The 27,604-nt window shown below is 48.2% G+C and overlaps 13 protein-coding genes across 13 annotated transcripts; 6 read left to right on the top strand and 7 right to left on the bottom strand.

The window, feature by feature from the left end:
- Positions 1 to 224: 224 nt before the first annotated feature.
- LCP9604111_6633 (uncharacterized protein) lies at positions 225 to 1,040 on the top strand (the record flags this gene model as incomplete). Its single annotated transcript, XM_039074576.1, has 2 exons — positions 225 to 263; positions 369 to 1,040. The coding sequence occupies 2 exons, from the start codon at positions 225 to 227 to the stop codon at positions 1,038 to 1,040; spliced, it is 711 nt and encodes a 236-aa protein (XP_038927272.1).
- A 210-nt stretch (positions 1,041 to 1,250) lies between these two features.
- LCP9604111_6632 (uncharacterized protein) lies at positions 1,251 to 1,730 on the bottom strand (the record flags this gene model as incomplete). Its single annotated transcript, XM_039074575.1, has 1 exon — positions 1,251 to 1,730. The coding sequence occupies one exon, from the start codon at positions 1,728 to 1,730 to the stop codon at positions 1,251 to 1,253; it is 480 nt and encodes a 159-aa protein (XP_038927271.1).
- A 3,760-nt stretch (positions 1,731 to 5,490) lies between these two features.
- On the top strand, positions 5,491 to 5,829 carry LCP9604111_6631 (uncharacterized protein; the record flags this gene model as incomplete). The annotated part of the gene is made up of 1 exon (XM_039074574.1): positions 5,491 to 5,829. The coding sequence occupies one exon, from the start codon at positions 5,491 to 5,493 to the stop codon at positions 5,827 to 5,829; it is 339 nt and encodes a 112-aa protein (XP_038927270.1).
- A 1,264-nt stretch (positions 5,830 to 7,093) lies between these two features.
- pre9 (proteasome core particle subunit alpha 3) lies at positions 7,094 to 8,064 on the bottom strand (the record flags this gene model as incomplete). The annotated part of the gene is made up of 4 exons (XM_039074573.1): positions 7,094 to 7,233; positions 7,293 to 7,711; positions 7,795 to 7,979; positions 8,041 to 8,064. The coding sequence occupies 4 exons, from the start codon at positions 8,062 to 8,064 to the stop codon at positions 7,094 to 7,096; spliced, it is 768 nt and encodes a 255-aa protein (XP_038927269.1).
- Positions 8,065 to 8,341: 277 nt separating this feature from the next.
- LCP9604111_6629 (uncharacterized protein) lies at positions 8,342 to 10,090 on the top strand (the record flags this gene model as incomplete). Its single annotated transcript, XM_039074571.1, has 2 exons — positions 8,342 to 8,411; positions 8,466 to 10,090. 2 exons carry the CDS (start codon positions 8,342 to 8,344, stop codon positions 10,088 to 10,090), a joined length of 1,695 nt encoding a protein of 564 aa, XP_038927268.1.
- Positions 10,091 to 10,268: 178 nt separating this feature from the next.
- LCP9604111_6628 (uncharacterized protein) lies at positions 10,269 to 11,018 on the bottom strand (the record flags this gene model as incomplete). The annotated part of the gene is made up of 1 exon (XM_039074570.1): positions 10,269 to 11,018. One exon carries the CDS (start codon positions 11,016 to 11,018, stop codon positions 10,269 to 10,271), a length of 750 nt encoding a protein of 249 aa, XP_038927267.1.
- A 724-nt stretch (positions 11,019 to 11,742) lies between these two features.
- Positions 11,743 to 14,382, top strand: LCP9604111_6627 (uncharacterized protein; the record flags this gene model as incomplete). The annotated part of the gene is made up of 3 exons (XM_039074569.1): positions 11,743 to 11,749; positions 11,867 to 12,531; positions 12,592 to 14,382. The coding sequence occupies 3 exons, from the start codon at positions 11,743 to 11,745 to the stop codon at positions 14,380 to 14,382; spliced, it is 2,463 nt and encodes an 820-aa protein (XP_038927266.1).
- A 615-nt stretch (positions 14,383 to 14,997) lies between these two features.
- LCP9604111_6626 (LUC7 domain-containing protein) lies at positions 14,998 to 16,027 on the bottom strand (the record flags this gene model as incomplete). Its single annotated transcript, XM_039074568.1, has 3 exons — positions 14,998 to 15,483; positions 15,559 to 15,890; positions 15,985 to 16,027. The coding sequence occupies 3 exons, from the start codon at positions 16,025 to 16,027 to the stop codon at positions 14,998 to 15,000; spliced, it is 861 nt and encodes a 286-aa protein (XP_038927265.1).
- Positions 16,028 to 16,356: 329 nt separating this feature from the next.
- On the top strand, positions 16,357 to 18,260 carry gpi16 (GPI-anchored transamidase subunit GPI16; the record flags this gene model as incomplete). Its single annotated transcript, XM_039074567.1, has 3 exons — positions 16,357 to 16,727; positions 16,782 to 17,176; positions 17,230 to 18,260. The coding sequence occupies 3 exons, from the start codon at positions 16,357 to 16,359 to the stop codon at positions 18,258 to 18,260; spliced, it is 1,797 nt and encodes a 598-aa protein (XP_038927264.1).
- A 256-nt stretch (positions 18,261 to 18,516) lies between these two features.
- LCP9604111_6624 (fungal specific transcription factor domain-containing protein) lies at positions 18,517 to 20,466 on the bottom strand (the record flags this gene model as incomplete). Its single annotated transcript, XM_039074566.1, has 2 exons — positions 18,517 to 19,165; positions 19,229 to 20,466. The coding sequence occupies 2 exons, from the start codon at positions 20,464 to 20,466 to the stop codon at positions 18,517 to 18,519; spliced, it is 1,887 nt and encodes a 628-aa protein (XP_038927263.1).
- A 1,307-nt stretch (positions 20,467 to 21,773) lies between these two features.
- On the bottom strand, positions 21,774 to 23,123 carry LCP9604111_6623 (alpha/beta hydrolase; the record flags this gene model as incomplete). Its single annotated transcript, XM_039074565.1, has 5 exons — positions 21,774 to 22,075; positions 22,140 to 22,434; positions 22,492 to 22,646; positions 22,717 to 22,842; positions 22,895 to 23,123. The coding sequence occupies 5 exons, from the start codon at positions 23,121 to 23,123 to the stop codon at positions 21,774 to 21,776; spliced, it is 1,107 nt and encodes a 368-aa protein (XP_038927262.1).
- A 411-nt stretch (positions 23,124 to 23,534) lies between these two features.
- LCP9604111_6622 (uncharacterized protein) lies at positions 23,535 to 25,580 on the top strand (the record flags this gene model as incomplete). The annotated part of the gene is made up of 8 exons (XM_039074564.1): positions 23,535 to 23,678; positions 23,742 to 23,797; positions 23,862 to 23,989; positions 24,042 to 24,432; positions 24,484 to 24,733; positions 24,786 to 24,942; positions 24,997 to 25,243; positions 25,301 to 25,580. 8 exons carry the CDS (start codon positions 23,535 to 23,537, stop codon positions 25,578 to 25,580), a joined length of 1,653 nt encoding a protein of 550 aa, XP_038927261.1.
- Positions 25,581 to 26,479: 899 nt separating this feature from the next.
- Positions 26,480 to 27,197, bottom strand: LCP9604111_6621 (uncharacterized protein; the record flags this gene model as incomplete). Its single annotated transcript, XM_039074563.1, has 5 exons — positions 26,480 to 26,713; positions 26,783 to 26,879; positions 26,923 to 26,958; positions 27,079 to 27,121; positions 27,191 to 27,197. 5 exons carry the CDS (start codon positions 27,195 to 27,197, stop codon positions 26,480 to 26,482), a joined length of 417 nt encoding a protein of 138 aa, XP_038927260.1.
- Positions 27,198 to 27,604: the final 407 nt, after the last annotated feature.

Below are 27,604 nucleotides of genomic sequence, written 5' to 3'. Positions count from 1 at the left end.
TAGCTATATATATGACCTTCTTCTAGTAACATTTGGAGTTTAAATGATCGATTTAGCTTATGTTTCCTCTGGTTGTGTTAAGCCAAAGTTGAGCTTACCGAATATAGCCTAGCTCGATATCGGGATGACGAAAGACACTGGCGCCTGGCTGGATTCGAGGGTGCGCCTCTTTTGCTGTACAAACAACGGACATCTACTCTAATTACAACTTCAGATACACAAAAATGGTGAACGTCGCATTGATCGGTGGTACTGGTATGGTGGTAAGTGTAAATCCTGCAAGCAAAGCTCCTCGATTTACTGGTCTCGAAATTCCCCAAGCCGAGCATACCCAGGCTAGAACTTCAGCTAAATTGCATAACCGATAGGGCTCTCAAATCCTCACCAGCCTTATTGCCAATCCTGTTGTAACTCGTGTGGACACCATCTCTCGCCGTACCCCGTCAGCCACTAGCGGCGCGCCCCCAGCCAAACTCACCAACTTTGTCTCTAGCGATACCGCCACCTGGTCAAGCCAGCTCTCCTCCCTAAGCCCGACCCCCAGCATCTTCTTTTCCGCGTTTGGAACCACAAAAGCAGCCGCAGGCGGGTTCGATAACCAATACAAAATCGAGCATGGGTTGAACGTCGAGCTGGCCAAGGCCGCCCACGACGCTGGCACCAAGGTCTACGTACTGATCTCCGCTACCGGCGCCAACAAGGATTCGAACTTTGCCTACCCCCGCATGAAGGGCGAAATCGAGGAGGATATCAAGAAGCTTGGCTTTGAGCGCATGGTCATTCTGCGTCCTGGGCTGATTGCTGGTACTCGTGAGGAAAGCCGGCCGTTTGAGGCTGGAGTTCGGTTCATTGCGAATTGGGCTGGCAAGCTGAATTCCGGCCTCAAAGATGGATGGGCCCAGGACGCGGATGTTATTGGCAAAGCTGCTGTCAATGCTGGTCTTAAGGCACTAGAAGGTGATGTTCCCGAGGGCAGTGAGAAGGTTTGGACCTTGTTTGGCAATGATATCATCAAATATGGCAAGGAAGGCTCGTCTTAAACGCATTGATGCGTTCGAATAAGCTATGTATATGCAATTATTATCCGTATGGTTTGAGATTTATCACGTTATGCGGCTATGAACAAATTGTCTGGAACCAATTACTTGATGGCATTGATCGAAACTCAATATGACTTTATTTTAGAAATGCTGACCTCCCTGCATAACATGATCATTTATCGCCTGCGGTACTATAAACAAAGAAAGCATTCAATCTCGGTATGAAACATGAGTCCCATCCTCCTTCACATGAATACTACGAGCCTTATTTGGCGTCCCGCGGGAGCTGGAAACCCCACGATCCTGATTCCGAACAGGTCCGTCCTCCTCCTTGGTCCTCCAAGCGCTGGCATCCCTATTGGCTGGGCTCATATCCAGCGGACTCTTCTTGCCTTCTTGCCTGCTTTCCTTTTCATTGGCCGCGAGTTCGCTCTCCGGTGCTGTGTTCGTCGGGTCGAATGAAGAAGGATGTTTGGCCACTTCGCCGTCCGTACCAGATTTGGCAGTCTCTGAGCGCTCCGGGTTCAAGGTTTCTCGGTCGAGCGGGCCCTGACCCTTTTCGATCTGGGAAATCGGGGTTGTGCTAAAGGGCGTTCTTGTTGCTGTCGGGGTGGCGAGGGATTGAATAGTAGGTTTGGGGACCTGGCTCCGGGTGGCTTGCTGGCCGGCTGAGATAATGGTTTTCCACATTCTGTGAGATAGGAATATATCTGGAGATGTTTTCAGGTGCAGATTGTAGTGGTTCGTACAGATATCTCGTTGTGGTTGAGCTTGGGTATCGAAATTGCAAGATGTATGTTGTAGTGAAGTGAATGAGAGGGAAGGAACTTGTTAGATAAAATTTCTTGTTAACTATTAGGGGAAGTCCATTACAAGTAGTCTGTCACTCTTCTCTGTGTTCCAAGTTCTCTAGACCCTAGGATCATATTGACGTCACTTGGTCAGAAACAGTCAGGCTAACCCAATATGGTAATGAGCTTGCCCTTGCCCTAAGTGACCGGCTTGATAATGGTATCACAAGGCCTTTGGGGGTTTTAGCACTGAGTTGCGCGAGATTTATATATTAATTCACTCAAATCTATGTCCGGATTTGCATAATATATGCCACAGTCAGAAATGTTCTATCATATGAGCAGACTGGATTATGGCTGAAGCAGTAGTGACCAAGACTGCACACAATATTGAACCCGCCATGAGAACTGTCTTCGGCCACTAATAACTAATATACTACCGGTCGAACTTCACACCATGTAGCTCCAGGTCATATTTTGACGACTGGCGGTCCACGAGCCGGTCAGAAATCGCCAAATGATGTATGGCGAGGTGACGCTGCTAGTTTATAACGTTCTAGTAATAGGCAGAGGCGCCGTAGAGGGGCGTCAAGTACTCGAGGCGGACGAACTGGCTCGGGATTGAAGCGTGCCCAGACTCGTCAGGATATTAGGACAAGCTCCATCGGTCTTGTGTCCATCCACCAATACCATCGAGGTGTCAGGGTGGCCTAGCGCAAATATAATCTAGGGTAACTCATATCGAACCTGAATGGAAAATCCGAAATTCCATTAGCCAATTAGCAATGATTACGAGGTAGAAGGGTCTTTGGATATTACATCCAACGTAGGTTCTAGTAAGTGATGGTAGAGAAAAAGGAAAAAAGGAAAGAGACCCTAGAATCTGATTTAGTGCTGTCTTCTTGATGTGTACCACAGGTCGAGCATTTACACATGGGAGGAATTTCACGACAACTGGGAACACGTCAATGTGAGGGCCCACTCAGAGAAGTACGATCTACCAATGATGGCTAGTCGTAGGCCTCACTCAAGGCGAGTGCTGATGAGATGCACATGCCTCTTTGGTGCAGGACGGGTGGGGGAAAGTCTCACTAGTTGCATACAACTGACATCCCGGCTGACGGTTGCCATTGGATGATTGGGCCGGCTGCAGGTGAGGATAAGTCGATCGGTCGACCAATCCCCGTACGCTCAAGGAAATGTAGACAGTGGGCTTTTTACTGTCCAGCACCAGAGGTATAATTACCATCAACGATTTGTCGCCAGTTAAAGGCAGGCGTGTGTAGGGTGCGGGAACCTCCGTTCACTATCAGATCACGGGATCAGAAAAACCCGACGCTGTGGGAGCCTATATGCGGGTCCTAGAATTCAATTCTAACGTTGAGGCACGGGCTTCCTAGTTGATAGCACTCAAAATTGTCTGTGGTGGCTCTGACTAGATAAAAACACGATCTAGTATTTCACTGGGCAACTTCGCCTGTTGGGCAGAAACGACAACCATGCTTTGCCCACACCCACGGCCTGATCCTTGCGAGGAGATTTCGGTGGTAAGACGGAGCGAGAGGGAAAAGAGCAGGGGGGCAATAGAAGGTGATTCGAGGGCTTCTTGGGGCTGGATGCAATGAGCTTGCCGCAGCAAAGTATTGATCCACCGGGTGTGACGGCCATTTTGAGGCTGTGAGCCATCATCTAGGATGCCAGTTGCCAACTCAACATCTTGTCATGGATCATCTTCCTAGGTCCGATTCTGGGCGTAATTGAGCGGCATTTGCCGACGATCACTTGTCGTACTGGTGTATTGTCCAGAACAATCGGCCAAAACAGCAAGCACAGAATTCTGCAGGATTTTCCATTTCATATTGGCAATCTGTCATATTTCGTCATTGCAAATAACGTGAATGGCATCTGGGTCCTCGGTGGAGCTTGCAGAGAATCCTAAACGGCGATCCACGGCCTTCGACCCAGCCTTCGCTACTAGGAATTGGTGCAGAAAGCCAGAAACAACGTGCCACGTCAGAGTCTCTGGGCTTTGGTGCAGCTGCATATGGTTCAGTAATATGTGGAATGTGTCACGGTTCGTCTGCGGCGAGCGCCGTACATCAATCCGATCCTATCATTTCCGCCATAAGAGCAAGTGGGTGATGATGAACACACATATGAGCGGGGGCAAATGCATGATCCCTCTTTGCAGGAGTGAGAGATCAGCTGAACGAAAATAGATCTATCTGGCCTGCATCCCTGATTTCGGAGGTGTGGCACAAGAACTTTCAATTGCGTGTTCCGTGTCCTTAAACCCGAGTGCCAATGATAGAGCCTCAGAGACTCTAGCACTGCCAATTAAGTGAGTGCTATTGGCTGACAGACACGGACCGGAAAGGCGCAGCAGGGGTCGAAAGACGGCCGAGTCTGAATTTTGATAGACTGGCGATTAAGGCTCGGCAGGAATAACACAAGGTGACAGGGGTTAATGGTTGCAACCACATGCTGAGACCCAACATGGATTACCATCATTGCCCAAATGCAGGAAACGTAAGAGCCACGAGGAGGAATGAAGGCAATAATTCGGGATGTGCATGCATCTGCAATCACACAGACAGCAATATCGGATAGATACTTCTGTGGATAAACATGGCGTTCGGTCAGAATCCCGTGTCGGTGCTCATGATAGATGAGGTAATGAGCCAATCAATAATGGCAGCTATCAAAAAATCGCTTCAGGATAGAACAACCCATTGGGGTGGAGTCACAAGTGGCGTGCAGAGTCCCGTCATATTCGCGAAGGCAGTAGCTTTTCTGTTGCATAGAGACAGGGTTATCCCTGGGCATGAAAGCCTGATTATTGCATCAATACGACATCTGGCAAATGCCGGGACCGACTCGGCCATGCAGGAGTAGCCATGCAAAACGCAAGAGAATCACAAGCGTCGAGTCCATGCGAACAGCATCCACATGAAAGCGGGGAGAGGCAGATGGCGACAGCATAATTGCAGTAGTCGAATCTGGAAACTAGAGTATTGCAGCCATGAATTGAGGGATTTTCGGCCCATCGTACATCATCGCCATGAGGCGGGAATCGCCACGGCTGATGGTTGCATGCATCCATGAAGCAACCGATTGTTCACGGTGGCTCCATTCGAGATGCAATGGCCATCATACCGTCTCCACTGCTTGGAGAACTGCTCACAGCCAACCGGATCAACCGTCAGGCAGGTGCGATGTGAAATCCACGGACTGGAACCACGGATGATAAGCCATCGGGCACTGAGAAACGTCGATCAACAGTGGGACGAGGCAAACATGGGAGAATAGAGTCGTGGCATACAAACTTCGAAACATAAATAAGCCTGTCAACGCCCCTATGATGCTGTGAAGTTCACAATCATCCCTCCGGTTTCACAATTCGAGTCTGAAATCTTCAAGCCAGTCCAATAGATCTTCCTCATAAAAAGAATTCATTCGAAATTTGTTTCAACTTTGTTGAGCTTCTCGGGTCCTTTCAAAACACAGACAAAGGTCGGCCTATCAAATCCGACAAGCTCGGGTGCTGTCAGGTGCAACCAATAGCAGCCCGCATTCAAGCTGAAACAAAGACGGAGAGCCGTGAGCAAGTGAGTTATGTTGTACTTGCAGTTTGAGCAGCACTGACAGATCTAATAGGCATGTGCTTTTACAACCAAAAGAGATTTGCGTGTGGAGACTGGAGCTGGACCAGCTTTGCCCACCGATGCAACTATGAATATCGCACCGGCGAGACATGCGGTATGAGACTCGTCAACATCACTGAGAATGAGAAGACCAATTGTCGTCTCTGCGAAAAAATCGAGACCAAAAATCGCCGGCGTAGTGCCGAAGTCGACCGTTTGGACCGGTGGAAGCGAGAGGGTGCCACACTTGTGGCTTCCATTGATCGGTCTCACAAACTCATTATGGACTTGGATAAAGAGATCCGCGCCCTGCAGCGGGAGCGGGACGAACGAAGGAGCACTCTCCTAAGATAGGGTTGGCTTGGATTTGTAAAACCGGTATTCCTTTGGTTAATTTTTCTTTTTTCCTCTTTCCCTTTTGGACAGGTGAATAACAATGTCTTGACTTTTGTGTCGGGTCCTTCGTGGGCCAATTGTCCTATCGTTTTCTTGTTGCCTGTCACTGTTTCTTTAGGGGGATGCAGCGAATTTCATGTTTCACCATTTGTCCGCGACATTAAGTCCAAATCGAGTTTCTGCAAGGTGATGGGAAAGCCGTATCGCCTTTGAAAAGATTGAGGAGAAATTTAATTGGTTCAAACTCCGTATTGGTTTTTGTTGATAGGCTGTTAAGCTCCCAAAAAAGAATGTCAATAGGGACTAGCCCAGTCATAAGCGCCCTTTCTCCTGGGTGAGCGGTTCGCTGAGACAGATCGAGTCTCACAGGACAAGGAGTGGAACCTGCTGCAGCTAGACAAAAAAGACATCGAGGCCTGACAAATATCAAATGGCCATTCATAATCGACCAGTCCTTGAAGGAAGAGCAATGGTACCTGGTGTCAGAGCGAGTGCACATAGTGGGACAAAATGCCCCTCACAACACATGCCCGCACGTGATGACCACCTGCTTAGATAACCTAATAGAATGAACCTGTCAAGAAGATATCTTAGTGGCACCATAGAAAAGAGGCGAATGAAAGTGGAAGTGGTTCTGCTGGTTAGGAGTGTTGTGAGAAGAATCCAGGGCTAGCTGGGCTAAATAGGTTCCACTTCCCTTGCTCTATGCCGTGGATAACTCCGACATTGCGAAATCAATCCAGCTCTAAAACGATAGCTTTGGGCGATCTAAGTAAAATAATGACAAGTTTAGTAGGTATAACTGAAATTGAAATCGATAAAAGTAAAAAGTGAATGCGGTAGTGAACTGAAGGCTACAAACCAGCAAGTTGGGGAACTATATATCACGGCACTATAATCGGAGAATTTACTTCTACATGCCACTAAGCAACACCCGTGCTTCTTCAGCCTACGTGTACCTATCTGCTTCAATATCTTCAAAGCACAAAGCGTCAAATTGGAATGCAGAACTGAAGGAGAGCGCTGAGACTAGGCCGATGTGCATGCCACGTCACAAGAGAACAGCACCAAATGCAGCCATAAACAAAAGCCCACACGACAGATAAAAGATCAATGTTTTGTTTGGACATGAGGTGATGCTATGATATTGCAACCGAATGATTATGGTCAAACTATTGGATTCGAGTACCTGAAACGGAAAAAGAACAAGAGAAGATTTAATCTATTTTATGTCACCAGCCTCGGGCTCATCATCGACCTTGGCCAGCCCTTGTTCCCGGAGAAGGGAATCAATCTCATCTGCAGTCCATAGGTGGTGGTAGATCTTGCCATCCTTGGTCTTGCCCACTGTTGCAAACTCGACTGCGTAAGGTAGAAATGTTAGGACGAAAACACAATACAGAAATGACCGTAGAACTCACTCTTCTCGCTGCTCAGCTTTGTGGAGTCCATAGTCTTGCTCAGCACCTTGACAGCCATAGCACACGCCTCCTTCAGATTGCAGTCCTCCTTGTAATCTTGCTTGAGGAGACTCTGCGCACTTGCGTTGTTTGCGCCAACGCTCGTCGCTTTCCAGCCTCCGTAATTTCCACTGGGGTTACTCTGGTACAACTGGAATTGACGGAGATGGTCATACCCAGCGTAGATGAAGGAGACACCAAACGGACGGAGACCTCCGTGTTGGGTATATCCTTGCTTCAGATCACACAATCGACGGACAAGTTGTTCGCATGGAATGTCTTCGTTGTACGTGAGGAGGTAGCGTTGGGCGTTCTGGCGAGCATAGTTGATCAGAATGTTGGCATCGGCGTTCATACCCGCAACAGCGCAGATCATGTTACTGGAAATCATCAGCTACTTATCTCAATACTAAACACAGCAAATCTGGCTATTTTATTTGAGACAAAGGTAGTGTTGGCGTACTCGTTGATTGTGTAGAGCTTCTCAGCGGAGGTATCCTGCTCCAGCAGCTTGCTGGTCACCTTCCTCTCAGCAGCGAGGACAATACCATCCTTGGCTAAGACACCAAGGGCTGTGCCAGCGTGAGAAATAGCCTCAAGCGCATATTCAACCTGGTAGAGTCGACCCTCTGGGGAGAAGATGGTGGTCTTTCCAAAATCGTCATAGGTTAGCTGGAGCTGCACAAGAGGAATGACGGTGTGCACAAACCCTCGAATCGTATCTCCGAGACATCGTGTATGAATAAAAGAAAGCGAAAAAAACTCAAAATGGGCTAAAGGTGAGGGTTGATTGTGCGAGACAGGTGGTTCGGGATGGTGAAGGTCGATGGTGAAGACGTAGAAGCTCCAGGCAACTCGCCCTGGCGCGTCCTCTGTCATCCGCCAAGCTCGGACCACTTCACCACACCAAAGCTTCGTTGCGACGATTTCACCACCTTGACCCGCAAGTACGGATTACAAGACCGATTTGCCCATTACTTTGCATTTTAAATTGATTCATATCGATTGCTATGCTCAGATCAACATACACCGCTCCACCTCCTTTGCCATCGGGGTGGACACAACATCGAGCCCCCACAGGTTGGTCTTGCGCTGGGTTCGAGTGAAAGGTCTTGGTTCTGACTATTAAGCCAGGTCATTTGTACTATTACAATTCTTCCACAAAACAATCGACATATACCCGGCCTCAAGAAACAGCTCCTCAGACCATTCAGGCTGCTCCAGACACCCCAGAAGCAACATACAATCCAGAGACGCTACCTCCGTTTTCTTCAACACCATATGGACCAATAGGGTTTGCCTCGGGGCCGGCGCAATTTAGTCCACCCCAGAACTCCCGCGGCCGCGGAGGATTCCGCGGTGGGAGAGGTTATCATGATCATGGACGGAGAGAAACCGAAGATCGACCAAGAGCGAAGCATCCTATTCCCGACTGCGCCCCGTGGCTACTAGTAAAGACCAAGCTTGGGAGGAGATTTGTGCACAATCCGGAAACAAACGAAAGTTTTTGGAAATTTCCAGAGCAAGTTTTGAAGGGTGTGGTTGAATTTGATCGCCTCGAGCGTGAGAAAAAGGAAAGGAAAGAACGGGGTGAGCCCGAGGTACCAGCCAAAAAGGAACCGCCTTCACCACAGCATGGTCGTATAGAGCCTGAGCCGATACCGCAAGAGGCGGAACGTGCAGATTATGACTCCGACTATGAAGAGGTCGAGGTTACAGACAGCGAGGGAGAAGAGGGCCAACCGTCGAAGCGTGCACGAGCTGAAAGTGAGGGTGTCAAGGATCAGCCGCTAGAGTTCAACGAAGAAGACATGGCATATCAACTAGCAGCCATGGGTGAAGATTACGGACTAGACCCCGGGGAATATGGCGAGGTCGGAGAAGAAGATTGGGAAGAGGGTGCAGAGGGCCTGCCGCTGACCGAAGCCGATGCCGAGGCCCTCTTCCGCGACTTGCTGGATGACTTCCGAATCAATCCATTCACGACATGGGAGAATGTCATCGAAGAAGGCCGCATCATTGAAGATACCCGGTATACCGCACCCTCGAACATGAAGACACGACGAGAGATATTTTCCAATTGGACCCGGGACAGAATCCAAGATGTGAGAGAGCAGAAAGCGAAGCAGGAAAAGACCGACCCGCGCATTAGATATCTCGCATTTTTGCAAGAACACGCCACTCCAAAGCTTTACTGGCCAGAGTTCAAGCGCAAGTACAGGAAAGAGCCTGAAATGAAGGACTCTCAGCTTGGAGACAAAGAGCGCGAGAAGTTCTACCGGGACCACATCTCGCGTCTCAAGCAGCCCGAAAGCACTCGCAAGTCAGACTTATCAGCCCTGCTCAAATCTGTTCCCTTGGACTTGTTGCATCGGTCATCGAACTTGGAAGCCCTGCCAACCATTATCATCACCGATATTCGTTATATCGGACTCGCGCCCGAGGTTCGAAATCCGTTGATTGAGGCATACATATCTACTCTGCCTCCAGCGCCGGAGGTACAGATGACGGCAGAAGAGTTAGAAGAAGTCGACCGAAAACGAATTGAACGGGAGAAACGCGAGAGGGCTCTTGCAGATCGGGAGAAGCGGGTGGAGGAAGAGAAACGGAGGCAGCGAGGAGATCTTCTCCGTAGCAAGCATCTTCTCCGAGAAGGCGAAGCCGAGATTGAACAGGCAATGCATGTCAACAAGGACGGACTAATGAGCTACATGGACATTGATCAGGCAGTAGACGAGGAACAGAAGCCGAGTCAATAATAGTTGGTCACTGAATATTACATATCACTTTTGTCGAGATAAGGACAGTCGTGTTCATATTGTACATCAAGAGGCAATTTGATTATACCAATGCCATCCGGTTCCTGAGGGTATCACTGTAGATGAGGGAAATCATTTCCCTTCACGTAAACGATTCATCATTCCACCATCGATCCGATCATTTAAATCTCCAATCATCCCAATCCTCGTCGTCATCGTCTTCACTCTCGCTCTCAACCTGCTCCACTGCGCCAGATCCTATCGGCTCATCTTGTGTCTTGTCTTCGGCGCGGGATTTCCGCAGCTCCTCGCGTTTGTGTTTGAGCCTTCGCACCCGCTCTTCCAGCTGATCCATCTCATCAAACTCTTCCTCTAAAAGCCGTGCGGCATCCTCTCGCTCCCCTTCCATCTCTGCCTCACGAGTGCGGGCTGTCGACGTCTTCGATCTCTCTTGTTGTGCAGCGAGTTCTGCAGCCGTCACTGGCGCTGCGGATATTGTGGCCTCAGCTGTAAGAGCGGCTGGTACATGGGGCTCATCGGACTGGGCGGCGACCTCGCGTTCAAATGCTGCCCATGCCTCTTCGTCAATAGGCGTGGATGGATCTTCGCGGGGGCGCGTAGTTGGTTCTTCTGCAAGGTCTGCAGCTGACTCAACAACCTCTTGTTCGTTGTCGAGTGGAGGTTCTGGGCCAGCGACATCATCCTCAACTTGCTCCGAACCTTCATCCTCTGTAGTGTGCTCAATGCTTGCTGCGCCAGAGGCAGACTGGAATGTATCTTGTTCCGCAGCGCGAAGCTTCTTTCGCATTACTCCATCTCCACTATCAACCTTGCGCTTTTTGGTGACCCGGTTTCCTGTCGTATTTGGCTGAGATGTGCCCTTGCGGGAAGCTAATTCACTGCGGAGTAGGGATCGGACGTCGGCCATATTCTTCAATTTGTAAGGATAAGAGATATGTTATGGTAGGTGAAATAAGTTCAGAAACAAACTGGCGGAAACAGAAGAGCCTGTGATGAAGAGTGGGGAATCTGGAGAAGCTCAATCTTAAGATTCACCGAAGGGCATTTCGCCGCGAACCTGTGGCTGGTGACAAATAGCACGTGATGACGCATCCAGTGAATGACAAAGACGGGAGCCAAGCCACTTATTCATCTCTCTTCTTCTCCTCACATCGCATCGGATCTCTTTTCTATCTAACATCTTTCAACCATCCTTTGGCGTTATTGCTTTCGCCACTTGATCTTCGAGCATTTCTGCTCCAATCTCAACTCAAACCGTCTAGCCCTATTTTTGACTGCAAAGTGCGTGATTTGGGCTCAAATCACTCCACGCGACCCCGCTTAGCGCCAAGTGTCGATTTGACGCGCAGCAAGGGATTGCACAGTCCACCATAACACCTGCTTGAGCGCGTTCTTTGTCACCGCGCGTCAATCCAAGAAATATTGCGCAGAGACTAGATCGGTTCTTTTATTCGATCGAGCAAAAGTGTGGGCTAGACAGTGACGCTGTTGTGCTGTCTTCTTGTGTATTACATTAGCGCCTTGAGCTCGTAGAGACTTTTGTCAGCCTGGGGTAACACCTGAATTTCGAGCAAGTGAAGAGACCTATTTCCTGCCACGCGCTGTAGTACGCGCGTCAAATCACCATTATCATGGCCGGTAAGCTTTCGTACACCACCACTACACACATTGCTATCCGATCACTTTTGAGTGGCAGGGCAACCCCAGGTCTGGGTTGCGACTATTTACCAGAAGACAAGCTAACAGTGAGATTAGATGAACCCCGACGCTCCGGCCGAGCCACCAAAGGCCAACACAAGAACCTTGAACTGCCAGATGATCACGCAAAAAAAGGCAAAAGCAAAAGCCCGAAAGAAAAGAGCGCCAAGTTGTCCGCCGAACCCACACCCGGTCCTAGCGAAGCTGGGGGAGACGAAGAAGAGATTATCCGATGTATCTGTGGTGAATATGAAGAGGAAGAGGATGTGGAGCGTGATATGATTTGCTGTGATCAATGCTCAGCATGGCAACACAATGACTGCATGGGTCTCACATTCGTGAAAGGTCAAGAACCAGATCAATACTACTGCGAACAATGTCGACCAGAGAATCACACAACCCTCTTGGCCAAGATCAACGCGGGCGAGAAACCCTGGGAAGAGCTTGCCGAGAAACGTCGCCAAGAGGCCGAGGAGAAGAAGTCCAAACGGAAAAAGGGCAAGAAAGGAGGCCGCAAAGGAAGACCCAGTGAGAGCCGGACGGATGCCAGCACACCAGCTCGCACTGCGCCATCCACTACACCAGGCCCTAGCGGTTCTCCTGCACCCGCTGTGTCCGCCGTGCCTGCCTCAGCCGAACCGGAGAAAAATGGCCATGCTGTTGATTCTCGGCGATCCAGCACTAACAAGCGCAAACTTGATGAGGCAATGGAGGCAGAAAACGTAAATACCCCCATCCCACCCAATCATCACATTCAAAATGTTAACTTGCTTATTTATCAGGGACCACAGGTGAAACAGCAACGGGTATCCCCACAGTCTACACCGGCAGCTATCCCAGAGGCAACGGCAACCCGAATCAAGACAGACACTATCCCCGAGGCGCGTGCCATTGGAGCCCTGGAGGAGTTGATGCCTGCCCGCAAGAGTGTGGCCGCACACCTCATCAAGTTGTTTGTAGACCAGATTACTGCGGCACTGAAAGCTGGTTCTTTTACCTTGCATGCGAACCAGTCAGTGGAGGACATGGCACAGCAACTGGCTCTATCCATTGAGGATGCCACGTATGAGAGTATCTGCGGACGGTCAGGCGAGCCGAATGAATCATATAAGGCGCAATTACGGTCGATCATATTCAATGTAAAGAAGAATACTTCTCTGCGAGATCGTCTGCTCATAGGTAGTCTGTCCCCTAAGTTGCTGTCTCAGATGACATCGGCGGAGATGGCTAGCGAAGAACTGCAGCAGAAGGACGCTGAGATCAAGCGAGAAGCGGACAGACATCACACCATTATTCAGGAACAAGGCCCTCGGATTCGACGCACTCATAAAGGAGAAGAGTTGATCGAGGATGAACACCATGGCGCGAACGAGTCTATTTTCTCCCGCGGACCCCGTCGCGCTGTGGGGGATGACGGCAGTCCAACCCACAAAAGCCCTACCAGCCCCATGGGGCCACATCGATCAAAGACAGAGATAGATGGATACGTTCGTGGTCTATCACCCGAGGGTGCTCACCATGACCACGTCTTCCCTGAAGTGGCTCCCGCCATCTACGAGCCAGTGCCTAGTGGCAGGGTCCAAGCAGATGCTGAGATCGATCAGCTCTTGCGCGACGATGAACCCTATTCACCTCCTTATTCGCCTAAAGACTTCGACGACGACGGCACCATCTGGCGCGGTAAAGTAACGATGCCTCCAATCGGGGAGTTCTCCTCGTCCGCGAAGCATGTGGGAGGCGCGGACTTGAGTGGCCGAATCCCATGGAGTCAACTGGCGCCCGCCACCTTGGTTGTTGATGGTCGTATCGATATCAGACGAGCAACTGACTATCTATGTGGCCTTCAGTTCAGCAAGTCTACCGATGTGTCTGTGATAGCAATTAGCAGTCCTGATCAGCCCACGGATCGAGCAGGCTTCGACAAAATGTTTGACTACTTCCATAGTCGTGGCCGTTATGGCGTCATTGGAAAGCATCCGCTGTCCGCTGTTAAAGACACCTACATTGTCCCAATGGAGATCGGCACCACAACGATGCCCGAGTTCATTGAGCTGCTGGAAAACATCTCACTGGAAGTCCCCATTACTCAACGCATACTTCTTACCATTTTCGTTGTCAAGACCGGCGAATCCAACCCTTCATCTGTCCAGCCGCCATCCCACCAGGCTAGCCAAGAGCCACCTGTCTCTGGGAGCCCCTCAGTCGCGGCGACTCCTCAGCAGCCTCAGTTCAGCGCTGGAACTGCACCAACTCCTCCCTCCCACTTCGGTGGCTTCAACTCGAATCCCGCAACGTACGTCCAGCAGGCCCCTGCACAGCAAGGCCAGCTCACCCCTCAACACCAGCCTGCTCTAACCGGCCTCCCCGCCGCGGTGCAAGTCCTCGGCTCACAAGTTGATGCCCCCGCCATCCAACAACTTCTCAAGACTGCGCCTAACGTGGACATGGCGCAGCTTAGTGTCGTTCGCGACATTCTGGCTCGCCAACCTGCTGCCGCTGCTCATTACGATACTTTGATGCAGGCTCTATTTGAGACCCAAGCAAACGGCCATGTGCCTCAGCAGGGTGTGTAATAGAGCTATTCATTTCCATGATAGCCATTTTTTTCCTGTACAGTTTATCCCATTTTGTATTTCCTTTTACAAGGCTGCGCAATGCTAGTCAGGTGTTCAGGTGAAATCTCCAGGGCTGGGAAACGGGTTTGTTTTAGGAAAGTGGAATACCCACCGCCAAATGTTTTCGAATTTTATGCTGGTTCTCTACTCGCAAAAATGGAACCGATTCTAGTTAGTATCTTATACGGCTTGTTTAGCCCTGGGTTTATTGTAGGCAGATTGTAATCATGCACTGGTAAAGTTCTGCATTTGTAGTCACTAGGTTCCATTCTATCACTAGTGATATGTATTATTTCTCTATTATGACACAGATTGAGATATTCCATCCTATCAGGTGGAAAGATAATATATTATACACGATTTCTTGTACATCTTTCAGTGTTGTGAGATATCGACAAGAAGCAGAAGAATGAAAAATGAAATGGATATTGAGCACTTATCCTATGACCTCCCTAACCGTCGTTTGAGCATCATACACGAGATAATAAGTAAAAACGCCTGCGCTATGCAACGGGTCCCCAAGCTTTCAAGAACGACGTGAAGTCAACGAAAATCACCATCCTTCACCATCTTTCACCATCTTCCACCTCCGCGGCGCCGATATCCACCGCCGCCGCCACCACCACCACCGCCATATCGAGGACCCCGACCAGCACCGGGACGACCGCCAGAGGTGTAAGGGTTATCATCTTCTTCATGATGACGAATTGGTGGAGCCCGGCCTTTCAGCTCGATGCTCAGCTTCTTGCAGTTCTTGCGCATGTCTGAGTACCCCATGTGCATTTTTCCGAAAAAGTGATCCGCCAGCCGGCGGTCGTTGTCAAGACGAGACAAGTAAGCTCCGCAAACGTCACATACTTGTAGCTTCTGGTGGCCGGATGGCCCAGAGGTATCTTGAAGGTTCTTGAGATCGCGCTCCAGACTCTCCTTCTGGTGCTTGGAGGTGCGGACTTTGTGCATTTCACTGAGTGCTAGTGCGACAGAGCCTGTTTCGCCGAGAATCGAGACTTCTTGGAGACCGGAGTTGATGGTGTTGGAAAGGTCGGCAATTTGTTTAAGCTATATAAGAAGTTAGTGAACTCCAACGGAGTCCATCTGATTGGAGATTGAAGATTGAAGTAAATTTATACATACCAGGTCGTTCGTCTGCCGAATCTCATCCGGCGTCTTTTCCAGTCGGCGCTGCGCAGTGTCGATTCGGCGGTCACAGTCGTCAATGTACTTCTGCATGTCGCGCAAGTAATCGAATTCGAACCCCCATTTCGCCTTCTCTGACGCAGACGCAGTGTCATATTCTGTCTTCAAGCCTTCACTATGGACCTTGGGGCAAATTCCGAGATCTTGCTTGGTGTTTGTGAACAGGTCGTGCGGGCAGGTGCCAACAATGTAAGAACGGCAAACTTTGCTGTCTGTGATTGCGAGCTGGGAATTGCGACCCTGTGTGCCAGTTCCAGTGAGCTGATCAGCTATAGACAGAAGCAATGTTAGCTCAACTTAAAGAGACTTGTTGGGGGTGGCCAGAGCTCGGAAATTTTGAGAGTCACAAAAGGAGCAACATACCTCCCATGAGCTGCTCAAGCAGCTTTCTCTGTTCTGCTGCCATGCTGACGGTGTCTGCACTAAGCTGGAAAGGAAATGAAAGACGAAATTGTGTCAACGGGCTGATTGGCGGCAAACGACGAAGTCTTTTGCTTTGGATGCTTTTGGCGCCAAGGAAGGCGGTGAGGCTCCGCTGTCAACAGCATCTCGGGGATTTTGGAGTTTGGCTTCGATCTTTCTTTCGATGTGGAGCTTTTATATTGACTTGGCGATTACTGAGGTCTGATTTTCTGGGGCCATAGTCAATTAGGCTCATCGCTTCACCGAGACTCCCTGCCAATTGACCAGTGACAACCGCATGGACGAAGACCGAGCTCCGGCAAGCATGAAGTCATGACGGTCCTTTCACTATTCTCACTTCCTTTTGTCGCGCTTATTCTCTCATTATGGAGCTCCTCTGCCTTTGCGTCATCGGACTATCATGAGCACCTCCTCCTTCAACCTCTCCCGCAGTCCTCCTTGCTAGCTTCTTTTAACTTCCGAAGTAATACGTCGCAACAATCATTCGACCAACAGCATTTTAGATATTTGCCTCGCGCGCTTGGTCAGATTCTCCAACACGCCCACACAAAAGAATTACACCTCCGCTTCACCACCGGCAGATGGGACGCTGAAAGCTGGGGCACACGACCATGGAACGGCAGTAAAGAAGGAGGCACTGGCGTCGAGCTTTGGGCGTGGATTGATGCGCCGGATGATGAAGAGTATGCTCCTCACTCGAAATATGTTATAAAAGACACACAATGCTGATTGACTAGGGCTTTTGCCAAATGGATCACTCTGACACAGTCCCTCTCTGGTCTATTCTGCGCCTCACTGAACTTCGTGGACTCGACCCGGACCACTCGACCTGTTGTTTCTTTTGAACCGGCTGGGGATCACTCAGCTGCTGATCAGCTGCACCTTTTGCATGGAACGCTTCCTGGAGAGGTAGTTTGCACAGAGAATTTGACTCCTTTCTTGAAGCTGCTTCCTTGCAAAGGCAAGGCTGGAATCTCTTCACTATTTGATGGGCACAAACTGTTCGATGCCGCGTGGCAGAGTATGTCCGTCGATATCCAGCCAGTCTGTTCTGCAGATGGAGAATGTGTGGTTCAGATCGAGCAAACCGTGGACATGGTCTTGGATATTGATCGCTCCAAGCGCTCTCGTTGTGCGTACTTTTCACCGGCATACTCTGCCTCAAGATTGCTAACATGGATCTAGCGAACCCAATTCCTCGGCCTGTGCCTAATGAGCAGCTGGTTTGCGACACTTCCAAGCCCTATAATTCGGATGATACCTGCTATCCGGTGGAGAAGACAAGCGAGAAGGCATGGAGTCTTGCGGAAATTTTTGGGCGAAGCCTAAATGGTGTTTGTCCTCTCACAGATTTCGATGGGTCTAGCGACCAGAGTGTCTGCCTTCGAGTGCCCCACGAACGGGGTGTCTTCATATCCGAGGAGGCCAATGAAATCAAGAAAGATGATGGCTTTACACGCTGTTTCAAATTGGCGCCCTCGGTTCCCTTTGATCTTTCGATCCCGCAGCAGCCAGCCAACACTGAAGTTCCATTGGACGAGCCTGTTTTGCATGCGGAGCGAACTATCGTTGGCCACGGCCAGGAGCGCGGTGGAATGCGCATTATCTTTGGCAATCCATCCAACACCAGCGCAGTTGACTTTATCTACTTCGAATCTCTTCCGTGGTTCCTGCGACCATATATACACACTTTGCATGCAACAATCACAGGACACGATGGAGTCTTGCGTGAGGTCCCAGCCTCTGAAATCGTCAAAGAAACGTACTACCGGCCTGCTATTGATCGCGAGCGCGGAACACAATTAGAACTGGCGCTGTCAGTCCCCGCAGCATCAACTGTCACGCTGACTTACGATTTCGAGAAGGCCATTCTTCGGTACACCGAGTACCCGCCTGATGCTAATCGAGGGTTCAACGTTGCACCTGCGGTAATTCGGATCTTGGATACGGCCCATAATGTGCCGATCTACATTCGTTCAACAAGTCTGCTGCTTCAACTTCCAACCCCGGATTTCAGCATGCCGTACAATGTGATCATTCTTACTAGTACTGTTATTGCACTTGCTTTTGGAACTATCTTCAACATCCTGGTTCGACGAGTTGTCTCTCTAGATGAGGCTGCCGCTCTCGGAGCCCAGACCCTCAAAGGCCGGATACTGGGGAAATTGGTGGCCATTCGTGATCGACTCCGCGGCAAGGATACCAAAATGGATTAGTTCTTATTTGAATAAGTAATCACAATTACAATAATTAGCGGGTTTAAGGCCCCTTAAAAGACCTGTAAAACGCCTAGCATTAGTTATATATTGCTTTTCTTCACAGAACCTGAAGACCTGTGGTATTGAGGCCGGAAATTCCCGCTGTCACTAACTTTACAATCGATGCACCTAGGAGGTTGTTCATACAAAACTGCCTCTGACCTCATTATTCGAAATCTGATAGTACATATTAACGCAACACATGGCCACTTGGTCACTTGGTTGGACCGGCTCGACCAATGCTTGAGCCAGACGCGAATGCTTGTTGGACATGCTCTTCCAAATGCAACACACTATCAACTCCTTTCCAAAATATGGAGTCAATCCGCAGAAGGCCAAGATGGAGGCAAGGCAAAACGTCAGCCTTCAGGCGCATATCCCGGCGCACTTTGTTCAGACAAGTGACCCATTTGTCTGCCTCGTTCCTATCAATGGAGGTGGCAGCCATATTCAGAATTTGGAAACAGATGGACGAGAATGCAGTCGCACTCCAGGCCGGCCATAAAACCTCGAAGTCTTCCGGACGCAGCTCGTGAATGAACTCCGCTGCTGCCAAAATGCAGGTTTCTGCCCGGATCCGAGCCTGCTCACGCGCCATTATATATTCGGCCTCATTCAAATTTTCAACGGTTGGCTGCAGAAACGGCCTCAAAATAGCCCTGGAAATACTCAGATGAATATAATGGTAGTTCATCTCGAGTGTTCTTTCTAGTCCGATTGGTCTGCCTTGATTCAATGATCTGACATCGGTCGATGGTACAGATACTGGTCTATGCCAAGAGAAGAGACTTTCAAGCAGTGGACCGGTTAATGCGACGGTCTTGTGGTTATCAGTACACATGGTATTAATGGCACGAGGAGAACTAATATTAGTGAGTTGCGGAAAACGGCGAGACAGTGGACAACGGACACGGGGATTGTCTTACTATAATTGCGCTAGAACACGATCAAGTATTGCGTCGAGTTCCGCTCGCTTCATGATATTCATCCAGGCTAGAGGGTCAAGTCCACTGTCAGGTTGATCCTCTTGACTAAGACTTGTCACGAGCCAGTTATCATGATGCAGTAAAGGTGGCCGACCAAGGCTCAACGCAAGCCATTTGTCTGTCGAATAAATGAAATACGACAAACGACGTCGCTGCGCAATTTGCCATGGAGGTATTCGCCATGACTTTGGATCTAAATGTAGTCCAAGGGTATGAGCGCAAGCAACAAGGGTGGCGAGCTGGGACCATCTGAAGCCACTATCCAATACAATTGGGTTTGGATAAGGTCGAATGGCCAAAAGAAGCATTGTCTGCACAACACAAAGCTTCGGTGCGTGGATCTCATATGGAAGCGCTTTGTTGATAATCTCGTATAGTGCCACACCTGATGGCTTATCATACGCGAGATCAATGCATAGTCTTTCGTCAAATTTAGTGAAGGGCTCGACTATTAGGTATACACTCGCAAGGAGGTATGGCGGGCTGGTGTTGGGGTTTAATTGGCCTGGTAAACCAAGTATCGGGTAATCCGGTGCGATGATTCTCTCAAATAAGTTAATAAGTCTGAGACCGATATCTGCTGGGACCAAAGACTCGAGTTCCTGCCTCAATTCAAGGGTCGAAACGTTCTCGCATCCGTTTTCTTCTCTGCTGGCAGCAAATATTGAGGGATTTGACAGTAAAAATTGAGTTGGCTCGGGTCCTGAAGACACAGAGTGAATACTGAGATTTTTGAAATGAGAAGCCCCAGATGTGTCGTATCGATAACGACCAATCAGAAAAGGGTCCATATCACCACTACTGCCGAGCAATTGTGGTGTGATTATACCCTGCGTATCAAGGCAAATAGATGAGCCATTCTCCTGCATAAGCAATGGAAGGCAGTTTGCATTCGATGAAGCTCCAACTTCCGAATGGCCAGTCCCTGGAAGCCCAGGTGATGGATAAATAAAGCTCCCTGGACTAAATCCAGTCGGCCATGTGCCATCTCCAAAGTCACCCGATAACGATACTCCAGCTCCATTAAAGAAATCATGAAACCCTTCAGGTGCAGCAGCAACCGAATGATTTACCCCATGATCATCAATCGGCATCAAGATATCGTAGTGGACTGAGTCACCAACTGGTGAAACTGCACGCAGATCTGAGTGTGGGCTTATCTCAGTTTGCTGGGTCATCTGTGAGCTAATCGCTTCGGAGAAAGGCTGGCGTGGCCTTGAGGTCGGTTGTAGAAACGTGCATTCTTTCCCATGAAGTGTACAAAGATAACAGGGAGGTGCTCGATCAATGCGACAAGCTGCCTTCCTAGAGCGACAGGAATCACAAGCGCGGTTCCGCTTACTCATGTACCTACGAGCTCTGCCTGACATCCTTTCATTGAGAAAGTTGTCATGAGCACATAGTAGATTAGTGGCTAAACGAGGGTTTAAGAGATACGATGTCCACACAGTCAAATCTTAGCCCCACATTCCACGTGACTATATCTGGGTTCCAAGGTTCTTGTATTAATGTGATTTATTATCACTAAAGGTCTATTCGAGTTTCCATATAAATATGATTATGCTGAATAAAAATCTTGCACTAATACTTTCAAATCTCCACACTTTGCTTGTGCTCTTTTTAACTATCGGTACAACTATTCTCGGAGTCAGCTTCCCGGGTCTAGTCCCCTGCGAAATATTGAGTTGGGTGGACAACCTTCAGCCGATGTCTGTTAGACCCATCATTGGGTTTTCTTCCACTTTCTAAGCTCAGGCTTTTGTTCTTGCCCCGTAAGCGCATGCTTCACAGTGCCAACTCCCCAAGGCAGGATCTCGGCCGAGAAACCGCAGGAATAAACCCTATGCCTCCGACAACCAAGATTATGACCACCCAGTCCCTTAGTACGACTACAGGAATGGATTCATGATACGTAGGCAGAAATATAGTAGGGCTGAGCAAGTTTGAAGTTTCAGTTTTCGTGTGGTATGTATGAGTCAGTCGCTGGGCACAATTCGGCGTCCTATTCTTGATGCTTGACTTGTGGTCCAAGCTAACAGCTGAGCAATTTAAGTTGTATTATTGCTAATTTGAGCTCTCATTATAACTAAATCAATACCCAGCTCATGCCTAATTAAATAGTTAGGCTGCGGTTGTGATTACTAGTAGTTACGTAACTAACACGAAATGAAATTTTAAGTTATCGTGCCGATAACCTTGTCCCCGCATTGCCCGGGCCGACCTCGGGAAGTAAAAGTTAAGGTTGTGATAACATTCTTTTATTGATATCAGTTTGCATGGAGCTTAGAATTTAGGGGAGGAAAGAATCGGGACTTTCTAGAAAAAGTCGGTATATCCTATAGGCAAAATCATGCAAAAAAAAAAAAAAAGAGAAAAAGAAAGATTTATTAGACCAATATATCAGGGCATCATGCTCAGTTTAAGGGAACTTAGAGCTTGAGCAAAATAATTTTTTATGTCTAGTTTTGGCACATACTCCCCAGTACTATTCACTCTTGCCGTAGTGCACTTGCCGAAGCATCTGACTAGTGTCTTCGATATACACAAAGCTTTGTGAGAGCCCCCTTTCGGGGTGATTGAAGTGCCCGAATGCATGTGGCACGCCGGGGTATCTCTTCATTGTGACATCATTTCCAGCCTCTTGCATAAGCTGACCATAGTACTCTCCTTCATCACGCTCAAGATCAAATTCTGCTGTGATGATGTGTGCTTTTGCAAGGCCTTTGAATGAAGGAGCAAGGACAGGCGTGCATATCCACTCTTTTGTCAAGATTTTTTCTTGGGTAGCTAGAAACGAATGAGTAAATGTAGGAAGAGGGTTACAAGCGTGGAATAGAGAAAGAAGACTTACCGTCATCGTCGCCAAGCCAATACTTCAGGAACCATTGCTCTCTGCCTAATGGTCCCCAAGGAGAATCATGGAATAGCAAGACACTTTTGTAGGGACAAGTAGACTCATTCAGCTCGCGTGTTCTTAGACAGTAGCGCATATCTGTCGCCGGAACTATCATTAACTGAAGTTTTAGCTCAATGCCCTCGTCACGGGCGAAATGCGCCATCACTGCAGTCATTTGACCTCCAGCCGAGAGACCTCCGATAGAAACACTCGAGGGATCAACATTGAGCTTAGAGGCATTGGTTATTGTCTGTCCATATATCGTGTTAGCAAAGCAAACATCAAATGATATTGTTTTTGTATTTACCCATTTCACAGCATCCCATGAGTCGTAGATGCTGGTAGGATATGGAAATTCCGGAGCCAGTCGGTAGTCTACATCAATCACTTTAATTTGCGCTTTGTTGCACATGTGCCGGCACCAAGCAGCTTCAGACTTGAGATTGCCAAGGACCCATCCCCCTGGAGCCAATGAACAACGGTTAGCAAATCCACGTTAGAGAGCGTAAGGGTGGTATCGTAAATTGCGTACCTCCATGGAAGTTCAAATGAACGGGGAATGGACCAGATCCTTTTGGCGTATATACCCTGATCATGATCTTTCCAGCTGGTTGAGAGACTGGGATCTCTATGTCCTCAACACGGAAAACGGACGGACCTTGATCATAGTAAGTGCTTGTTTAGACGATTTAATCAAGACTCTGTCTTACCAGGGCATGTTGGGTAGGTGAAGCTATACGTGGCGGGACTTTTGCGATATTCCTCAAGAGATAGCTCGTCGGCTCTCACCATGGAGCTGCCGTGCTTTTCCCATAGTTCTACCCATTCAGGATCCAATCCACCCAAGAGCTTGTCTGGTATAGACAAGCGCCCCTTCGTCCCTTCTACCACGACCGATGTCTGTGTACCTACCACGACTGAGGTTTGTGTACTAGCCATTGCGATAGGGAGGTTGGCAATAAAGAGAAATTATGAAGGCCAAAAGATGGTAAATGGTCAATTTTAAGTGAACGACTAAAATGAATTAAGAGATATTTGACGGTGTTGATAAATTTAGTCACTTACCCTTCGATATGCCTTGGATATAATGCCGGGCTCTGGTTGGCGGCATCGGCCGTATTGTCAGCTCCGATCTAAGCGATAGGCATCGGGGTGGGGGCATTCCTATCTGCGGGTCCAATGTGGGCCGTACACCCCGGATTCGTTCCCGATATCGATCCTTCCACTGACCGAGTTGATTAAATTGAAACGCCGTTCCTCTGATTTGGCATAGGGTAGAGAAGAGTTAATATTTTGTCTCTTACACATTGCTTCACATACTGTTCTAAATATTTACATTGTTCAGCCGATATGGACTCTGTCTCAGTCGATAACCGAAGAGACTATTCAGAGGAACTGGACAAAGTTGACCAGTCACCTACTAGTCTCCATGCTGGACTCCGCCGTGTTCCTGACAAATTCCCACGTGTCGCACTATTAATCCTTGTCGTCGAGGTAAGTTGCTCCACCGCCCACGTGTTGATTGCCCTAGCTCGCCCGCTAACATGGACATACTAGCTTGGCGAACGGTTCACTTATTTTGGCCTCAGCGGTCCTATGCAAAATTATATCAAGTATGCTGTCTTTTACAAATGAGTTGATCTTTTGAAAACAATATCTAACTCCGTTTTTATCTAGTAACCCCTATGATCCTGGTTCAGATCTCCCTGGCGCACTAGGCAAAGGACAAGCAACCGCATCGGCTCTTGGAAACTTCTTTAAATTTTGGGCTTATGCCTCCACCATTATTGGCGCGATTGTTGCAGGTAATACATCTCCCCTTGAGAGATTGCATCATTGTTATTAATAGTCCACCAGACCAATACGTCGGCAAATTCAAAGCCATCACAATCTCTTTGGGAATCTACATAGTCGGGTTGATCATCTTGGTTGCAACCGCGACACCAGCTGGCTTTAAGAGCGATGCTGGTTTTGGAGGCTTGGTTGCTGCGATGGTCATCATTGGCCTAGGAACAGGTGGAATCAAGGCCAATGTGACTCCCATGTGCGCGGAGCAATACCAAAATGTAGAGCCGGTGTTAAGGATACTCAAATCAGGCGAACGTGTGGTTGTTGATCCCGAAATGACCGTGCAGCGACTTTTCATGTGGTTCTACTGGGTTGTCAATGTTGGCGCCCTCTCCCCCTTGATTACAGTCAATGTTGAGGCGAAGAGCTCTTTCTGGCTTGCATATTTGATCCCACTGATGTAAGTTGGGATAAGACATATTTGTATTACACACCTGCTAATTTCCTCCAGTGCAATTGTTCTCTCGGCTATCGTCTTCTTGTCCGGCCAGAAACGATATGTTAAGATTCCTCCTCAGGGGTCTGCTATTATTGATGCATGCAAGGTCTTGAACATTGCTCGACAGGAGAAGAATTTTGAAAACGCGAAGCCATCAGCACTAGAGGCCTCAGGACATTTGAGCAAGTATCCATTTGCATCTTCACCGCACTACACGGATCAGTACGTCTCAGACGTCCGTCGAGGCTTTAGAAGCTGCAGAGTAAGTTGGGATCTGATACCTCAATACTGAGTTATGCTTACACATAGTATAGATGTTTATATTCTTCCCATTCTATTTTGTTTGCTGGGTCCAGATTTGGAACAATCTTATCTCGCAAGCTGGACAAATGGCGTTGCATGGAACGCCGAACGATCTCCTGCAAAACCTTGACCCGATCGCCTTGTGTATCTTCATCCCACTTCTTGACTGTGAGTATTGAATGATGATACCGAAATAACATCCGCTAACCAATATATCTCTAGTGGGCGTCTATCCAGTCTTTCGCAAGTTTAAGATCAACTTCAGCCCAGTCCGTCGAATCTTCGCCGGTTTCCTTCTTGTCTCAATCTCCATGGTCTACGCCAGTGTGCTACAGCATTACATTTATAAGTCCCCAGCAAACAGCATACACGTGTGGATTCAAGCCCCAGCATATATCTTGGTCGCATTCTCCGAGGCCTTTGTTATTGTTACTGGATTGGAGCTTGCCTTCACCCATGCTCCGAAAACGTGAGTCAACTGCCCACATAGTACTATCCTACTCAAACTAACCACAACTTATTTCAGCCTTCGATCTTTTATCTCTGCACTTTTCTGGCTCATGATCGGCATTGCGGCGGCGATCTGCATCGGTCTAAGCCCAGTGTCGCAAGATCCGTATCTTCCTTGGATGTATGGATCTCTTGCAATTGTGGGCTTCGTGGCGGGATGTGCGTTTTATCTTTGCTTCAGGAAGAGTGACTCTCTTGATCCAGTAGACCCAGGATTCGTCGAAGGAGTTCCAGTTGAAGGAAACGGGCAGCATGTTATACAGATTGCTGACTATGGCAAACACAGTGAAGCATAGAAGTTGTCTGTTCAATTAAATAGCCTATATAATCAATCTACTTCCGACTATTATTCTAACAGCCGTTTTCCTTACATCACACGTTCAAGTAGATGTTTGATTCCTCCAGATTTTAGCATCTATAAGCCTCCGTTCATTCCTTCGTCCACTACTTATGTCTTCCTTTTTATACACTCATCTCGACAAGTTGCAAATAATACCAACAGACTGAAATATATACTATACGTACAGCCTAGCATTTGGATCAACATTGAACTTTTCTTTATTCAAGTTCAATTTAATCAATTCGATAATCTAGAGATTGCCCTAAATACAATCGTGGCACTTGTGGCAAGCCCAGAATTTGCGAGATAGGTATATACTACTCTTGGTATCCACCTTCCCCAGTGCCATGCCTCTATCATTTCAATTCAGCCGAACTTAGAATCACGGGCGCCAATCACAAGCTATGCCGCCTATCCCCACAGTTTAATGCCGCCAATCGGAGCAGCCCCCAATCTTTCGCCTCCGAGATAGGCGCTTGTTTACTCGTTAACCTCATCTAAATTGAAATCGGGATTCTAGACACGAGATAACCAATATGAAATCCAATGAGTCAAAGTGAAGGGCTCATCAGAAATTAAGAAGTTCTTGTTGGTGTTCAGAGTTACCAGGCACGATCGAGGTGGTTGTTCTAATATCACAAGAATTATTTATATATTACATCTTTACACTCTTGAGACGGTTTGCCAGAGTGAGCTACTAATAGCATAGAAATTTAGAGGTGACAGTATACTTAGTAGATATATACATTCCTTCATATCCCTGGGAGAGATAATCCATTGGACCATCTTATCCCCTGTGAAACAGATTGATTTGGCCAGGAATTATCATGTAAATCTGTCAAGAAACAAGGAAACTCACTTGCCAAAAATGTTCTTAACTGTACTCCATCCAGGATAAGTATCAGGGGCACCGGCCTTATGGTTCATGAAACTATGGTCTTCGGTAACACAAGTTGGCTCTCCTTCGGTATTCATAGGTAGGGCATTGGACTCAAGCATGTTCTCACGCTCGATAAACTTATTTTGCGCTTGCGTCTTCTGATCACTCAAAGAAAGGAAGTCACCCATTGTTGATTTGGGATTGATAGCCTGTGGTATGAGAGTTAGGGTTAGTTAGCATATTCTGTGAAGCTGTCCCGACAACACTCGACCACGTACATCTGAATGGCCCAATCCCTCATTCTTGCCACCTAACCAGAGCCTGTCGCCCCATCCTTGTCCACCTCCGACATTGTTGGCGGGAGTGGGCTCGGCACTGCTGCCACCGGCGACCGCAGTCGTTTGGCGGTTGGGGGTACTATCGCTGCCCATTTTGATATTGTGAATATTCTGACCTGCATATGAGGTCATTAGCGTAATAGATCTTAGCGAGAAGCGATTCAAACGAAGTGATAAAATAATGAGAGAAGTGGATGGTATAAGTCGGCGTTGTATCTGGAAGTTTGTAAACTCACGATGTATATGTTAAGGAAATTCGGTTCAATTGTGGCTTCAATCCTTGTGATTGAAATTGTTTAGCTGGTGGATTTGAGATGAAGTTGAATTTGTTTACTTGGATTTATATACGTTCCATAGCCTTGACCTAATCCTCGCCACAACCCCGCATGAAGTCATGATGAGTACATATCACTCTCTGTGATTGGTTTACCATTGAAGTAACTACGTATATCGAATACTTACATATTGTCAAACTTGCTTTCCCAAATGCTTTAGTTTGCCAGGTATTCTTCGCCCCTTTGTTTCTTAGTACCTTAGAAGCTGTATATATAGATGACTTATGGCAGTATTAGTGCCCGAACCTCGATATTCTCATCAATTACTTTCTAGTTCCTTTCCATGTGTATATGGTACATGCATGGCATATAAATAAGTGGGTTCTAGCATGTATTCACTGACATTTAACGAAGAAGTTATAAACATTGTTGGCGCTTGAGGAAACCAGCCGTGGAAGAAGCTCTCCGGATGTCCACGTTATAGGTT

The sequence above is a fragment of the Penicillium roqueforti genome, assembly GCF_015533775.1.
Source record: "Penicillium roqueforti strain LCP96 04111 chromosome Unknown scaffold_18, whole genome shotgun sequence".
NCBI classification, from domain to species: domain Eukaryota; kingdom Fungi; phylum Ascomycota; class Eurotiomycetes; order Eurotiales; family Aspergillaceae; genus Penicillium; species Penicillium roqueforti.
Note: the sequence above shows the minus strand (reverse complement) of the source record. Positions and strands in the feature narration are given on the sequence as shown.